The sequence below is a fragment of the Tenebrio molitor genome, chromosome X (genome assembly GCF_963966145.1).
Source record: "Tenebrio molitor chromosome X, icTenMoli1.1, whole genome shotgun sequence".
NCBI classification, from domain to species: domain Eukaryota; kingdom Metazoa; phylum Arthropoda; class Insecta; order Coleoptera; family Tenebrionidae; genus Tenebrio; species Tenebrio molitor.
In genome coordinates, this window is record NC_091055.1 from 10,968,144 (window position 1) to 10,985,904 (window position 17,761).

A 17,761-nucleotide genomic window follows, 5' to 3' on the forward strand; every position below is an offset into this window, starting at 1 on the left:
GTACAGTAAGCAGAATTGTTGCAAAATTCAAAGAAACAAGAAGCGTGAGAGATATCCCAAGATCTGAAAGACCAGGAATAAGCGACGATACAAAGTTAAATCTTTTGCTATCATTAAAAGACAACCCCCAAACAAATACAACAGAAATGGGTTTACAAGAAAATGTTAGTCAGTCGTTTGTGGTAAAGCTTGTAAAAAAAGAAAAACTGCACCCATATAAAGGTCAACTCGTTCATGAATTCTCAGAAGATGATCTGGATAGACGTTTAGAATTTTGTGAAATCCTCATGCATTGCGACGAAAATTCAAATTTTTTAATGAGTGTAGTATTTTCGGACGAGGCAAGGTTTTATTTAAGTGGTACTGTAAACCGACATAATTGTCATTACTGGGCTCTGGAAAATCCTCATTTGATTCAAACAAAACATACCCAGCGTCCCCAAAAAATCAATGTTTGGGTCGGAACAGTCAGGAGAAAATTTATTGGACCTTATTTCTTTCACGGGAATTTAACAGCTGAACGATATTTAGATCACCTTCGTACGGCGGTGCTTCCGGACTTAATTGCTACATTTCCTGATCCAAATCACACAGAATTTAGATCCCAGCATTTGGTTTCAGCAAGATGGGGCACCACCACATTATGGTGTTAATGTAAGGAGATTTCTAGACAACCAGTTCGAGAGAAGATGGATTGAGGACGTGGACCAATGGAGTGGCCACCTAGATCACCTGATCTGACCCCTCTTGATTTTTTTTCTGTGGGGACATTTAAAATTCGGGTTTACATCAACAGATCAAAAAATTTACAGGATTTACAGGAGGTGATTCTTATCAGTCCTGAGATTATCTAAAATCAGGTGTACCACAGTTTAAACAATTCCTGTAGAGTAAATTCTTGCTTTATAGTGTTGTTTAATTTATTTATTAGTTATTATTAAAATCAAGTTTATTTTGTTCTTTGCTAATTTGCTCATTGTTTTATGTAACCCCTACTTAAACTAGATTTTTATAATCCAGAAAAAGAAGCTTTATCAAATAATCTAATCGGAATCGTAGCTTCCCATTTGGAAAAATATTAATGACGTCATAACTTTGACAAATTTGACTCTTTTTTTCTATATACAGTGAGCGAAAAAAGTATGGAATAAATTCCTTAAAAATTGTGTGGCATGGCTGTCGGAGAAAGTACTCCGAGGTCGCGGTGCCGATGCTAGTGGGTTCGAATCCCACCGAAGGGGGAGGATTTTTTCAAAGGAAGGAACCTCCGCCGGGCCATGGATGTGTGTGTATGTCTCCTCGGGGCTGACGGTAGGGTGGTGGAAGGAAGATCAACACTCTTTCGGCCACCACCGCGAGGTCAGCACGGGTTCGAGTCCCGTCGAGAAAAGGCGCCCATGGGTGTATAAATGTTGTTGTGTATGTCTGTGAATGTGAGGTGGAATGGGCGTGGGTGGCCGGGGAAAGTGCCCCGGAGCCCCGTCGCATCACCTGAGAAAGGCAAAAAGGAAATTGTAATGGAAAAAGCGGCTGACCGAAAGGTACCGTAAAAAGCCGTATGGCTAAAAACGGGAATGGCAATTTAAAAAAAAAAAAAAAATCCTTAAAAATTAAACAAAATTTTTTTCAAAAACATCTTTCGACAGGTCAAATTAACACTGCGTTTTATGAATTTTATGCGTTATTTTATCATAACCTTGTGTACACATTACAAGGTTATTGCTTGAACGAAAATTCCAGTCTCCTAACTTTATCTGCAACAAATTTCTCTATGATTTTCTCATTGGTACTTTTCTGCTTCAGAGATGGTAATAGGAATAGTAACTAAAATTTTTACTACTTTTGTAATTTCAGGAAATGCAATGTCTAAACCAAAAGAGTTTATGCAATTCAAGGTTTTCAGACATCCAGTCATACTTTCTTTTGTTAGTGTTGGTCTTGAGTAGAATAGATCTAGCTCCATTATTAAAGCTAATCATGGTAAAAACTTTACAAAATTGTTCAATGTCTTTCAATGGAAGTTTTCTTGTATATTCATTAAAATATTCTCGTTGAAATAATTTTGCTCCATATAAATGTCTGCGAGCAAAATGGTCTCTTATTTGAAATATAATTGTATCACAGACTTCTTTTGTAGATAAATTTAAATGTCATTATTTAATCTTCCTCGTTTTTTAGGTCTTCTTCGTCAATTTTTAACGTTTCTTGCGAATTCAGATACTGATGGTAGGTCATTTCGAATATATGCAATTGCTTTTTCGAAGTTATCAATGGCAATTTGAATTCTTATTCTTATCAAGCCGGCGGGTAAATGCAGCTTTGTTTTTGTATTGTTTCTGTTCTTGAACAATATTTAAATTCGGCACTTGTCGACCGCTATTTTCTAATTCAATTTTCGTTTCTATAGTCCATACACAAAAATTAAGTTTTTTTCAATCACTAACTTTCATTTTTTCAACGTTAAAAGTGTAAAAATTGCCGAGGCGCGTCAAAATCTCGTTTACAACAACGAAGCTTGGGGAACGTTGGGGCCTCTGACTTCTCCGCCTAAGAATCGTCTGGTGAAACGTCACGTTGTCATGTCAACGCAATTGTACGCTGCCTTGCCATTAGCCAGCCATACACGAACGGAATTTTTGACAGGCCAGATCCGCGGATCAAAACTGCCGATTTTCCCGCAGGCCTCATCCGCCGATCTCCAGGCCTGTCGTAAACCCACTAACGTACCGGCCGGGCCAGTTGAAATTCCTTCAAAAAATCCGTTGATGTTAGGAGTGGGGAGAACCGGCCCAATTCTTTTAATTTATCCGCGGATCCAGGACTGTGTGCTAGTGTGTTAGAACTAAAACGTGTGCCATACATAATTTTATCCAGGACCTCCAAAATATCTTTGGAAAACGATGACAAAATAAATAAATCAACAAATATCTCTAATAAAAAATTTAACAGAGCCCCCCTCACGAGCCACCACTGCCACATATCCAAAAAAAAAATTTAAGTCCTGAACAATTACTTACTTCCAGTGTCCTCCTTTTTACCCCATCCTATGACGGTACATATTGTCCCGGGGTGAAGTTGCTTGTTGGCGGGTGGAAGACAAACTGGCAATAAATGCTCGTGAAAATCAACCCTGGACGAGAGCTAGAAATATAAATATTTATGTCTCGTGAGAGATTAAACTTAATCGGTTTTAGGGATTAAGCGTCTTAGATTGTTCCAAAATTGACAATATCTGGTTTAGACTCCGGTCTTAACAGTTTAATCTTTATGTTCGTTTTAATAATAAAGATTAAACTATGGTTAATAATGAAGACCCAAGCGTTGTTCTGTAAATTAATTTCTCCTTTGTGTAGTTGATGAGAATAGCAGGATTGCAGCTTTTGTAGTTGGGAATTAATTGTGAGAGTGTAATCTTGACAATTCACTATGATTTTTTTTTTTTGCAAATGGAGTGGTGTGTTGAAAATTTTCGATTAATCGATGTTTGGCCGGTCCATTTGAAATATTTCCGAGCGAACATCGAGTTTATTTAACTTGTCGCAACTTAACGTCCGGGACAGTGACGGCTGTTTATCAAACCGTTTGTGACACATTTTATTATCTCGAACAAAGCAAATTGCAGGCGAAGATTTTTAGTTGATTTGATTGAAGAGAAAATTGAATCGAACAGAGACGTCCCGAATTAATAGTAATACCAGAGACATTTCGACTTACTTGAAACAGGGCGACGTCATTGTCGTGAGCCACACCGAGATTGTACAAAGGATGTGGAACAACATTTTTAACTTTCATTTTCTGGCCGTAAAAGGCGTGAGCATGTCGTCTCGTAATACCTAACTGAATGGTCCAACCGGAAACGTCGGAATGGCTGCGGAATAAGAAAAATGCTTTATTAAACGCCTCGAGCAAGAAATCACATTATCTTACTTCCCGACACAATGAGACGCCGTAAGCACCCATTGATCGGCGATTAGGACGCCTGCACAATAAAATATTTCCTCGGGACCTCCGAGGAGAGCTGCAAGAAACGGCCAGTCTCCCGGTTTTGATCGAACACCCCCAACTATTCTCAAAGTGAGTCGCTCCGCGTAACTTTTCCTCGCCTTCCCGCACACTATAACTTCCTTTTGTACAAACTTCACTGTTAAACGTGCTTCTACTTACTGTAATTTGTACAATTGAGGGCCACTGTAGGGTAGCTCGTGCCGTTGCACGAGCCGAATTCTCGGATCATGTTTTTCGGCCGTTTGTTCTGGTTCATTCTCCAGATGGCCGTTGTCTCCTGAATCGGAGGAGAAATGTTTATGTCGGTGCCTCTCAATAAACGACTTCCATTGGAACTCCTATAATTCCGCGAAACACTGTTTAAACTTTTCCAAAGGGCAAACAAAACTTTATACCGATATACCACTCAATACCTAGTACATCTTTTTTAACCGCTTCCTTCTTATCTTTCTTCACACAGACCTTCTGCTCCGCTGACACGCCACAATCGCCAGTTTTAAAATCGACATCGAACTACCGCGACATTTCGCTATCTCAATTAACGACCAAACGAAAAATACAAAATTCGAAAATTTACCGACTCATTTAATACGACTCGCTCCTGACGGGAAAACTCATTCCCAATTAGTTATTTCGTGATTGAATTATCGCCTCGCCGATGCACTACAAACGTGTGGTTTGTACAAGATCCGAGGAAACTTTGCGGACACATTGATCACGTTATAAATAGACGCGGAGGAATCCTTCAAAGTGATTAATGTCCGGATCGGGTCTGTTTAACGTTTCTCCAAACACGAATTAAAGAAATGTAAATCTCATCCGGAGTGAAAATTTCTATTTTGCAAACATTTAGCGTCGAGTTCCAAATCCAAGAACGAACTTCGCAAAGCTTTTACTTCTTTTCGTTCTCACTCGATCGCCTTTCCCTCGTGTTATTTTTATACCTACCGATTGCTCAGTAAAGCTGTTCAAAACATTTTCAAAAACAATTTGATAAAACACTCTGATGTCGGTATTGGCAGTAAAATGTCTAGATCAAATCTGAATACTTACGAATACCCGAGAAGAGAGCAGATCGATTTGGGCGAAGTCTTCTGATCCCAATGTGCCACGCACGCCGGGACCCATTCCTCCTGATCTGGTCTGTAAACCTCCAGCTGCCCTTTGCCTTCATCGCCGTTTCGTTCGCTCAATCTTACTAAAATCGCGTAATTTTTGTAGTTCTGTTAGGCCTCCTCTCGCCACCACTTACAGCAATTTCTTTCGTCTTGACCCCAGGGACAGTCCACTTTACCGTCGCACATGTGCTCCTGCGTTATGCATTTATCTCCTCCGCAGTGGATCAACCCCGGACCACATTTTTTACAATTCAACTCGTCAGATTTGTCCTTGCAATCCATGTGACCGTCGCATTGCCAATCTTTAGGGATGCAACGTCTCACATCGCATTGGAAACCATTCGGGCATACTTGAAGCGAAATTCCCAATGAAATAAAATAACGCACAACTAAACGAAAACCGTCTGCACTAAGAGGTCTATTTTGTAAGCTGTAGCGACATCGTTAATAACGATAATCGGCAAAATAACTACATTTCTATAAAAACATCATTTTCAGGCACCTTTAACGAAAACGGTAATTTTGCGTGCTCACAAGCGGACGAAAAGTAACTCTTTTTCAGACGCTGACCGTGGCGCCATCTGTTGGTTTCTTTAGTACGCTAGCAACGAAACCAATAAAACTGATAATTGTCCTGCCACCATAAATTATGTAAATAAGTCCTTGCATTGCATATGTATTAACAAATGTATCTATTTGAAAAAGGTAGATACAAAATAAATTTGCAATTCTTTCAATGATGTCTTTTGCTCTGTAGTTTGTGCGGTCGCCTAAAAGAATTAATGTGGACCTCTGCCAAAAAGTGGCTTTTGTCCTCGCCTGTTTCAAGCCTCGGCTGCGCCTCGGCCAGAAAACTCAGGCTCGGACCAAAAAGATGTACTTCTTGGTCTTGATACACAAATAACTGTCGTGAAAATTTTTGAGTCGTTGTTAAACGATTTGTCGTTAAAAACATATCGTTAACAAACGAGAGCCTCTTGACCACTCGTTTTCGAACGATATCATTATTATTATTTATTTGACACATTCTCTTCATGCGTTCAAAGAATTGAAAGGCAGGTTAGTTAAGTGCCTGATACTTTAAAAAGTCTCTGCCAAAATGTTTTAAAATAACCTTATCTAATAGTAGTACATAGTTAAAAAAAAATTGAACAAGGAACAAAGATCTTCATGTTTTATTACTTCAGATGACGAAGCAAGAATCTTAATACAGCGTGATCAACAATGACTGAGTCTGAATGAAACAATTGAAAAGTACTGGTGTTTTTTATCTCGCAATTGGCACTGATCGGATTTTTTAGGTTGAGACGACATTAAAAACATTTTTGGTAATGCCCGTTATGTTTATGCTATTACAAAAATGAACCTTTGTTGGTAAATTTCAAATTTGCCAAATTTCATTGTTACCAATAGACTCAGTCATTCTTGATCACACCGTAGATATTTACGAGACAGATCCATTTTTTTCTACCGAAAGGTCAGTTCTGGAAATAATAATGGTTGAGTAGAGAGGTAGCTAGAGATATATTTTTCCAAATTCAAAACCATTTTGAAGACAGGCATAAAGTGAATTCAAAAACTCCTGTACTGTCAAAATTGAATTTGAAATATAATGCTTGTTTTGACTGTACAGAGTGATCAACAAGAATCCAAATCAGAGCAGGCGTTGCAAATTATCGGTCACGTCGTAGCAGAATCATACGCAAATAAGCGTTCAAAGCATGGCCGTAGACAATTTGTGGTCTCAAACGCTATTTTATAATAAATCATACCTCATGAATTTTAGACGTTGGAATTATAATTGTGCATTGTATTATTATTATCTGATAATGGAGGTAATTTATAAAATAAACAAAAGCAATATTTTACATTTGTAAGAATTGGTAAATTACCAGCTTTATTGCCAAACGCGACGCCACTGGTACGGAGATGTTTCGTTGAAATGTCACATTTCAAAATTCAAGGTTGTTCTTGTTGACAATTTAAGTGATTTAACCTAGAAAACAAATCTTCGATTTCCGCAAAGTTTACAGACGTTTATTGAAATTGTAAGCAATAATTATCCCAGAATAAGTTGTAAAATGGGTTTTACCATTAAAGAGAAGGCATTTTTATTAGATTATTTTCGAAAGAGGGTGAAACATGAAAGTGAAGACTGGCCTTACTTTGTAGCCCCTTACACTGAAGAATTTCAAGCCAGATGTCCGAAACTGATGGTATTGGTTATCAACAAGTTTATCAATGTCTTAAAATTATAGTGCCTAATTTTAGTGAATCATAATCCATCATTAAGGAGAAGTCAGGTCAGTCCTTAGTTCAAATTTTAGCAATGATGCAAAATGTTTGACAAATTATCAAGGAACATCCCTCAACTTCCATAAGGCGTTTAAGACAGCAAATTAAATTGAGTTATGGCAGTTATTGCAAAAATTTTGAAGAATATTAATTTGTTTCCCTTGTGTGTTGCAAGAAATAAAACCCACACATTACCTTAAACAAATTTTCATCATAAATGAATTTTGGCAATCCATTTCACCTGACAGCTTCATAAGTGTTTTTGGAAAATATGAGAGGCAAGTTTGACTCTGTCTGGACCACAATGCAGAACATTTCGAGCAGTTTTTGTGAAAAATTATTTTTTGACCTTGGAGTAATTTAAATGTTTTAAACTGGTAGAAAAGATACGAGTAAGTTCTCAATTAACCAAAAATGAGAGAATAATAACTTTAGCACTTTTCTTACAGAAAACAACAAAACAAAGAATTATGAAAAATAATTATTTTTAAAATTTTGTAACCAAAGATTACGTGCCTTATGAAGGAATTTTATGTAACTGTGTGTTTTTTCCTTAATCAATAATGAATAATAATTAATAATAACTTTCTTTTAAATTCGTTATTCATGAATTATAAAAAATTTATAAAAGTCATTAATAATAGATTTTTGAGAGGTAGGCAACCAACGAAACGAGTGCACAGCCAGTATATAAAAGTGTCTGATAAGTCTACGACATATGTTTCGATAAAACAAAAGATGAGGTAGCACTCTTGATTTGGATTCTTGTTGATCACTCTGTACTTGGGTATAAAAATGTTTCGTTAGAGTGTACCCACGTCAAAATCTAGTTACAAAATATATTTAGGTTATGTTTTCCTTTTTAATGATTGAACTAAAAATGTTTTGAACACTTGAAGCGAAATGTAGCAACTAAAAAACAATTTTTTTCTCAATTTTTTTTAAATGTAAGGGGTTAAAATTTTTATACTCTTATGTTGACAGTTAAGAGACCTATCAAAATGATGACGAATAAATATAGGTTGCTATTTAAAAAAATTGATGATGACGTCATAACTTTACAAGGAACAGCCTGTATAAAAAAGATGTTGCGTCAATAAACGTGAAATTGAAATTAAAAATCGACCTGTTTCTGCTCTTTTAGTTTATGATGTATCGAATTGTTGCTTTATTTTTGCCCCTCACTGTATAATAATTTGTTATGACCCTCTTCTCTAGCGCCAATAGAACCACCCTAGTTCGTTTTGAACTTTCCATTTTAATCTTTTTACAAAATATACTTAAATCATTTTGCAATTTATTGGACAATGTCAATTTAAACAAATGAATAGTTTGAAAAATCAAAAAAATCATAGATACCGACCGGGCAATATGAAAATAACTAATGATTTAACCAACCTAACAACTGCAATTTTGATTTTGACAGTCCAGATGTTTTTTGAATGGACTTTAGGGCTACGAAAACTCCAGCTGTAACCAAATTTATGGCGGCTTTATACTTTTTTCCCATGGAAGCTACCAAAAATCTGTTGGCAAAGATCAACATTGTAGTCTCTCAATCTGCAGTCAGTAACAGCCTTCACCAGGTTGTTAACATTATCATTAGATATTTGGGAAATAGGTACGTAAAATTGCCCAGAACCCCAGAAGAAGTTATCACAATAAAAATAGGTTTTTTCGAAAAATATAATTTTCCTGGAATGATTGGCTGTATTGACGGAACCTTGTGTCCATTTTTCCGCCCCCAGCGAATCATCCTTTATATCCTGGAAATCTGTTCATTATAGAAAGAATTTTCATGCATCTATTCCAATAGTGTGTATTTTTATATTTTTTAAATGACGTCAAAACCAACTTTTAAAATTCGCATAGCTGGCGCCGAGCAATTGCGATTGGTTACTGTAATGAGTGAAGTTAGGTACGAATAATATTAGTCAACATAAAATTAAAGACTAATCGTTATGTTTTGATCGAAGACATTTTTGTAACGATGTATCTTACAAAATACAGTTTTTTGCTAAAATCGTTAAACTGTCATTATTATACTCCGAACGGTCGTCGCTAAATAGCGGTATCGTTGTTTTATCTACAGTTTACAAAATAGACCTCTAAGTACAATTGTTTGTCGTCAACTACAATATAGATTTGACGCAGTTGTTGTTGTTGACAAACGGTTCGTAATCAGTTTATTCCTGATCAATAGATAATTAATTCGATTCGGTGGCAAGGAAGAGGTTAAAATTTCGCAATTAAATTTGTGTTCGTCGCCGTCGAGTCGAGCTTTTCCTCCAAAGAAAATTGATCCGTGCAGGACGAACCTTAGGTGTGGTGCTTATCGATTCGACCAAAGGAAACAAAATTGTTCACCGAATGACGATTTATATCCGGGCCTCGTTCAAAATCGATTTCATCGAAAATCGTTGAATTTTTCGACAAGGATCATCAGTCATTCGAAACCGTTTACGAGTTGACGTCAGAGATAAGTTGATCGTAGATTTTAAGCGTTTTAATAAATTCGCGTTATAAATTTGGCAAGGATTCTGTTCGGGGTGTATCAACGTAAAATATTTATTAAAAGGGCGAGGGTGTCGCCTTGTAAAACACGATCTAACAGAAGATCCACGAGGCATATTAATAGGATATTTTCGTGGGGCGCGATAAGCGAAATGTTATTATTCTATTGGGTCTATCCGATGGTGTTAGTGGGCCCACGTATAGTTACTACAATGTTGTTGGAGCTCGACGTGGTGGTTTATTGTGTAAACAGCTTCCGGTTGTTTTACTCCTGTACTTTAATAGTTTCTGGCGCGAGTTCCAGCTTTATTAGACACTTCTTTTGAAAATGGTCGGTGAAAATTTGTATTACCTGGTCTCTGGGCCCTCAACTCTGCTTGTTTGACTTCTTGGTAGCCGATGCACTGTCCGCGCTCCGGTTTTTTCGGGAACAAGTCGCAATCGAGGTATTCCGGGAGGGTCAGTCCGAACACGTCGAGAAAGAAACCGCAGCGTCGTTTCGTTTCTGCAATGATTTATTTTATTTATTTAATGACGTTTACGGCCGACCTGATTGGGTCGTACCGTGGCAGAGATTGCGACAGGGTCGAACGACTTCTCCGTGAGGGCCGCACTTCGGTACGAAAAGAGAGCAAAGAAACAAAGCGGACAATTCGTAACAACGCACATCCACGACGGCGTCGTACAGTTCCAATTCCTGCTGGGCGTCTCTTTGTCCAAATTGCCCCATGTAGTTGGGGAAGACTGTGAAGTTGTACGGTACCTTGTGTTGTTGACAAAAATTCACTATCACCGGTAGACAAATTCCGGGGGCCGGATTCGTGCTGATCTTTCCTATTACCGGAGCGATGGTCGCGTTAAGGGTTGTGTTTACTATTTGCACCGATGATGGATAAGCTGGAAGAGAAAGGAGAGCGATAGCGCAAATTGCGTTGTTTTGTCCGATCCGAACGGTAGATAGGTACCTTTAAAGTATGCCGCCATTCCTGCGCCTATGGCGAACAAGGCAATAGCATTTATAATTACTTGAGCAAATCTGAACCTTAACTTTAAACGTCGAGCGTAGTGGCTCGAGGGACGTCTCATGTCTCTGATTATCTGAAAATAAATCCGATGGTGAGATGGCGGGATCGATGGGGCGAGGGAGGTTACCCTGTGATGGAGAGACATGTTCGACCCGTTGTGAAAGCGCACGATCGTCTGCAAGCTCGCAGGTGTGGATGCGCTCTTGGTTATTGTTGTGTTTCCGTTGGTGTCGTCTTCGACGTTTTGAGCTTTCGTCAGAATCCCGTTTTGCTGTCTGACTGGCGTCTTGGGGGGCAAAAGTGGAGTTTCCATCGTTTTTGTGGTGTAGCTCGGGGAGGAAGTTTGACTAAAGCTGTCACTCGATATGCCCGAGTCTTGCCGTACTGAAACCCTGCCCCCGTTACATTGCTGATTTCCTCCGACTTTGCTCGCCGGAGAAATGTTCGGCTTGTGACAAGTTTTCGGGGCCGGCGGAGGAGGACCCACTGGTGCCGGAGGAATCTTTGTGAAGTCCTGAGTCACAGAATTAAATTCAAAAGTGCAAGGTAGCTTGGCCGGCTGTTTCGGCGACGCGTTTCTGTTCAGATCGTACGTTCTTGACAGTACGTTTAAGTTACTCGAATCGCTTGAAATTTGATGTCTGATCGGCGGCCTGGGTTTGTTATCTACGGTGGGTATGGGGGGCAATGCACGAGATTTTGGCAAGGGTGGTATTATTGGAGGTGGTGGCTGTGCTTGAGATCTAACATTCATCTTAGCGGTTTCGGTTGTGTTCACCGATGGGGGAACATGCGTTCTTTTGGGTACGGCAGGTGGTCGCAATGGAACGGGCGGTGGTATCTGAAAGTAAAAAACCAACCTGACATCGGTGCGGTTCTGATTTTCGTCTAATGCAGGATTGCTCAGTAACAACATTGCTATCTCTGCAATATTGTAACAATTTTATGAACATCGTTATTTAACAAGCGTCGCGCATGCGCAGTGGACATTGCTCAAGTCAAACGTCAAATCCACGTCAATTAATTTAAAAATTGATTCTTGCTAATGTTAAAAACAGGAGCAAGAGGACCAATTTCCAACAAATGGAAATTATGGTCCAGACGTTGGAGAAGACGTATATTTCAATAATTTTTAATTAATTTTAACCTCTTATCAATCTATAGATTCTAATCTGAATCTAGCCCTGAAAGCACAACAGAACTTCGTAATAGCAAAAGAAGTACATGTTGTTCAATTACTGGACCTATTACACTTACTGATTTTCAGCATTTTCCACGTTATTTTTAAAATGTAAAAGAAAATTTGCTGCAACCAAGTCCATCTTTCAAATTAGCAAGATGATTTTTCACGCGTTTATATAACAATCTTCGTAATCATAACCATCATTTCTTACAAAATTTTGTAAACATCACCCCAAATCTGCTATTGAAAGATTTAATTTACCACGCGAAAATGGTGGTAGGGGTTTTTCAAATCTAGAAATTTTACAACACAATCAAATTGCTTCACTAAAAAATTATTTTTTTAATAGAGCTCGTGATAACACCTTTTTTAACGCTTTGGTTTCAGCGTTTCAGCAGGCTACACACCTTTAAATTTAAGTGATAATATCCACTGCGCGCATACTGTGTAAAAACTTTAAAAATGCCTGTACATTTAAATTTTAAATGATGCATTATGAAAAGTGGTTTTCTAATGAGTATCGGATTTAAACTTTAAGATAATGGGAATGAACATTTTTGGTTTCCAAATGGCAGTGAAAATTTTCTGAAAAGGAATACGATTAATTTTCTAAATTATGCGTTAATTTTGCGGCGCAGTGTATTTTCAGTTATTGTTGAGCCAAATATACCTGACACTATAGCAAATATAAAACAGAAGTCTTTACATGGGAGATATTTTAAAGAACTAGAACAACCAGAAATGAATATTCAGGCTTCTACATGCATGGCTTAAAAAATCAAATATTCATCCTGAGACTGAGGGTTTTATATTTGCAATACAAGATCGTGTTATAAATACAAGAAATTATAAAAAACACATATGCGGTTTGCAATCGATCATTGATAAATGTAGGATTTGCGGAACTGAAGGGGAAACCATTGAACACATCATTTCTTCTTGCACCGTTTTGGTTCAAAGCGAATATAAGAAACGTCATGATATATTCGCAAAAATTATACACATGAATTTAGCAGTTAAATTCAACTTATTAAAGGGTACACAACCACATTATATTTATAAACCAGAAAGTTGTTTGGAAAATGACAATTACAAATTATATTTTGATCGTACAGTTTTAACTGACATTCATATTCAGCATAACAGACCAGACATTGTTATTTTAAATAAACAACAAAAGCAAGCATATCTTTTAGATATAGCTGTTCCAAATTCACACAATATAACACAGACATATAACACAAAAATTAATAAATATTTAGAATTCTCCGTTGCTATGAAAAATCTTTGGTGTTTAGAAAAAATTTCGATTTTACCACTTATAATTTCAGCAACGGGAATAGTACCGCAATCTCTTTTTAAAAATTTAAAAATTTTGGACTTAGAGAACACATTGGTGGTTGAAATTCAAAAAGGTATATTATTGTATAATAATATACCTTTTTGAATTTCAACCACCAATGTGTTCTCTAAGTTCAATGAGTATTCATGTCATATCGTGAGGAAATTCCTTAACAGTTGACACAGAACATAAAACACAAAAAAGTCAAAATGTGGAGGCGAGACGCCGGTAATTATGTTGATAAGCACTGCACTATTACTTGATAGTATTATCCGTAATAGTGTATGTACTCCGGCAAAATTGCCGTGCCGCCGGGTGTTGGAGGGTTAAGACCATTGTTAGAAAAATGGTTATGATTTAGCAAACTAGAATTGCATTTTTTGTATAAGCAGAAAATGTTTACGTAACCATTTCTGGTATTGCTAAGGAATAACCATATTGAATTAGAATCGCACCGAATATCACTCAAATATTCTATCTTTCCGTTCACGCTTCCAACGCATTTCCTTCAAATCACCGATATCTTGTCCACCGACTGCGCAATCCTTGCCTAATTATCTGTCATCATCTTGTCTCTCGCACGGATTGCTGCCCGACCAATCCTTATGCAACAGGTTTGAATTTATACAAATTATTTTTTATTGTGCACAAAATGCGAGCTTGCGCATTGATTGATCGTATGTGGCGCCTTTGCTCAACAGGTTTTGGCATCAGACACCGAAGCGATGGCTGTTGCGTATTTTACGCAAAATTAAAACACGCACAAATAACACGTTTCGCTAAAAGAGAATTTTTAAAATTTTCTACCTGCCGACCTATGCGAGAGTACTCGTATACAGGGTGGCGACGAAAATCAACGCTCGCTTTTACTTTTCACATTCAGAATATTGAATATTTTTGAATATTTTTTTTTAAGTTTTAAGTACATTTCGTGTCAAAGATGATTCAAAATTTTATGACTTTTCACAATGAAAATAGGGTGGTAATACTTTTTGAAATTTTTTTTCTACTCAAACGAGTTTCAGTTGTTCCTCAAATTTAGATTATTGGTTTAAAAGTGCATTTATACGATTTAGTCGTTTAACAACAATTGGAAATACGTTGGTGATACTTTTTGAAATTGTATTTCTATACTCAACTAAGTTCCAGTAGTTCCTCAGATATACCGGGACATTTTTTTAACATTGAACATAGCCCATACTTATTCCCTATGTTCAGTTTTCAAAAACACAGGTCAATGCATGTATGTAATCACGTAACCAAGGTAACGAAAATAAGTACTTGACAGATTAACAAAATGGTCAAGTTGTTTGAAGAAAAAATACACATAATGCAGTTATTCTATGCCAATCAGAGCATTAGAAATGTGCGTGACATTTCCAATGCAACACATGATAGACCAATTCCATCAATCGGAACAATTTTTAACATTATTTCAAAATCTCTGGTGTTCGGTATAGTTGGTTGCATAGCAACTCACAATGCATTGATCTGTGTTTTTTAAAATTGAGCATAGGGAATAAGTATGGACTATGTTCAGAGTTAAAAAAATGTCCCGGTAGATTGCTATTTTAAAAGCATATTTATACGACTTATAGTTTTGAAAAATAATGGAAATATGTAACGGGTGACTATTAAAATTTTCACTTACGGTTGGCTATGGATCATTCTTTGTTTTCCGTTGCACCTTAGACACTGACAAGTTTGACATTTCAATAAATGTTTTTTCTCTTAATTTGGTTATGTTTCAATTGTACTGAGTGACATTTGTCGTTCGTTCTTGCGTGTGTCTAAAATAACAGAAAAAATAAAAACTCGTTCAAAGCCAACTCCAAGTGAAAATTTTAATAGTCACCTGTTATGTTGGTGATACTTTTTGATATTTTATTTCTACTGAAACGAATTCCAGTAGTTCCTCAGATTTAGATTATTGGTTTAAAAGTGCATTTATACGATTTAGTCGTTTAAAAAAAATGGAAGTATGTACGTTGGTGATACTTTTTGAAATTTCATTTCTATTTAAATGAGTTCCAATAATTCCTCAGATATAGATTGCCACTTTAGAAGTATATTTATACGATTTAGTCGTTTTAACAAATTGAAATAATGGTGAAATTTTGTGAAATTTTATTTCTACTCAAACGAATTCTAGTAGTTCTTTAGATTTAGATTACTGCTTTAAAAGTGCATTAATACGATGTAAGTAGTAAGTAAGTCAAACATTGGAAGTGATTAGTTCGACTTAATAAATATTTTTTTATCGACTGTTGCCCAATTAAATTTCCGAATTTCCCTCGTTTTATTTTTCATTTAAAAACGACTTAAATCGTGCCAGAGATACTTTCGACTTTATTCGAAAAGTTTGTATTTTGCTTTTAGGGAGTATTTGTGACCAAGTTTACTCCGACGGAAAAAGCAACAACGCAAATAATTACGTCATTTGTGATTTTTACGCTGAAGTCTTTTTTAAAGCTTCTTTCATTTTAATTTTAGAACAACTTAAAATCCAAAGCGAGCGTTATTTCTGCGTGGGATTAAAAATGTAAGAATAACCTGCTGCATTAGGAGAAGACAGTTTTACGTCTGCTAAAAATAAATACCTAAAGAGACGTAAGGTCCAGGTTTACTGTCAGGTATTTTCATAAAAATTATTTCGGTGGGCTGAAATTCCGCGTGAAATAACTGGAAACGTACAAAGTTAGAATGAAAAAAATCTGGTGATTAAAACGCACAGGTATATTTTACAATTTGAAACAGATTTATTTCCTGAAAACACACAAAGGACACACTTGGAATTGTGGCCAACATATTTGTTAAATACTGGAAAGAAAGGATTTTTTCGTCATGACTATTTACAAATGATGGAATGCAAACTTGGTGTGGTAATAACAAGTAAAATAGGAATTCGTTAAGTGCGGTGTCGCAGGAACAGGAGTTACGATGAGTAGGAATGTATAAATGAAATCGATTTTGAAAAAATATATGTTTGACGAGTCATTTTTGAAGATTTAAGGCGCTTCGTAAACTAGTTGAACGGGTACTTATAAAACTGAAAAACACGAAGCGTAACGAAGATGTGGAAAATCAGATTTTACGTATGAATCGGTGTCTTTGAAGAATCGCATAAAATCCTTCCGGATTATTTCCGATGACGAATCTGCAATTGATAAATACCGAGAACTTGTTTCGCGACAGATCTTTTGAGAGACTTTTGGAAAACATTTCAAAGTCCCACAAAAGTTTCAATTGATTTTTTGTTCGGTTTGAAAATTTTCCTCGCGACGTTCGTTCGCGTAACGAATTTTTCTTTAGCCTTTTTCATCGAGAAGCAACGTTTTCATAAAAGCTGTAATAAATCAAACATTTTAATTTTTATCTTGTGTAAAGGCGCGAAAACAGAACGACGAGTCAAGCGACTCAATAAGAATCTTGGCGACTATGTAGAATGATATGCAAATAAGCGCATTAAAGCCATTAATTTCGTATTTTGTAATGATTGATTGCTTCGTATATTTTGCGCGTATTTCGTCGCGTTTAGACAATAAAAATTTCCATGAAGCGACGAATCAATCTCGATATTTGACAAAATCGAGCGCAGAATGATACTTAATTATACTTACCTTTTGCGGAGGAAGTTTCCGTTTTGGAATCGGTACAAGGAGGCGTCACAATTAATTGAAAATTCTGGCAGAACTGCTAGAGGATTGTTTAAAATTGTGAATTATTTCGAGTGTACGGTCCAATTATAGACGCGCATAATTGTTACATTCTATACGTCTGATGAAAGCGCATCCTGTTTTGAGAAGGCGTATTTATAAAGCTCCACGTGGAGGATTTGAGAAAGGGAACGTGTACTTACGCCGGTCGAAGCATGCCGCTCTTCGGTGATGGGACAAGTGTGGGCCGAGTGTCTTCTGGCGTAGATGTTGGAATTGTTGATGGGCGCCAGCTTGAGAGAAGTCGGTTGCAAGTTCTGCTGATCGCCATCCAAGAGATCCAGCAGCGTGCGTTCATTCGCCAGACTTCCCCATCTAGCGCAACAAACTAAGAGTGTGAAGAGAAGAGAGGAAAAAGTGAACGATTACCTTGGCCTAGGCCTCGGTTCTTCTATCTGGTTAACACTGTGTCGATGATGTCTGTCCACCATGGCGTCCCTTTCCCCTTACAGCATGCTGCGCTCTGCACATACAACAGACCTGTTGCACCTATACAGAAAGAAATAATTCGCGTGAGGGTCGCAGTTTTGCGAGAGCAGCTATTTAATTTCGGCTGATTTGTT

The 17,761-nt window shown here is 37.1% G+C and overlaps 1 protein-coding gene and 1 long non-coding RNA gene across 8 annotated transcripts in view; one reads left to right on the forward strand and one right to left on the reverse strand.

The window, feature by feature from the left end:
• The window catches only part of Corin (corin serine peptidase), a 62,268-nt gene that overhangs the window by 8,732 nt on the left and 35,775 nt on the right, over window positions 1-17,761 (reverse strand). For 4 of the 6 annotated variants that reach the window (XM_069061155.1, XM_069061152.1, XM_069061154.1 and 1 more), the window contains exons 2-13: window positions 17,568-17,687; window positions 17,342-17,513; window positions 11,085-11,798; window positions 10,898-11,030; window positions 10,497-10,829; window positions 10,285-10,437; window positions 5,258-5,473; window positions 5,059-5,203; window positions 4,165-4,343; window positions 3,928-4,114; window positions 3,715-3,868; window positions 3,018-3,141 (exon numbers count right to left, since the gene is read on the reverse strand). In XM_069061155.1, coding sequence (XP_068917256.1) covers window positions 3,018-3,141; window positions 3,715-3,868; window positions 3,928-4,114; window positions 4,165-4,343; window positions 5,059-5,203; window positions 5,258-5,473; window positions 10,285-10,437; window positions 10,497-10,829; window positions 10,898-11,030; window positions 11,085-11,798; window positions 17,342-17,513; window positions 17,568-17,629 — 2,572 coding nt within the window. In that variant the 5' untranslated portion in view covers window positions 17,630-17,687. Of the gene's footprint in view, window positions 1-3,017; window positions 3,142-3,714; window positions 3,869-3,927; window positions 4,115-4,164; window positions 4,344-5,058; window positions 5,204-5,257; window positions 5,474-10,284; window positions 10,438-10,496; window positions 10,830-10,897; window positions 11,031-11,084; window positions 11,799-17,102; window positions 17,292-17,341; window positions 17,514-17,567; window positions 17,688-17,761 lie in introns of those variants that run through there. The other 2 variants (XM_069061157.1, XM_069061156.1) reach the window with 2 other exon arrangements.
• On the forward strand, window positions 6,590-8,007 carry LOC138140270 (uncharacterized). 2 transcript variants are annotated; one of them, XR_011162461.1, is made up of 3 exons: window positions 6,592-7,339; window positions 7,395-7,810; window positions 7,868-8,007. It is a non-coding gene; the product is annotated as an uncharacterized lncRNA (long non-coding RNA). The 2 variants fall into 2 exon arrangements; XR_011162460.1 differs by having other exon boundaries at window positions 6,590-7,810.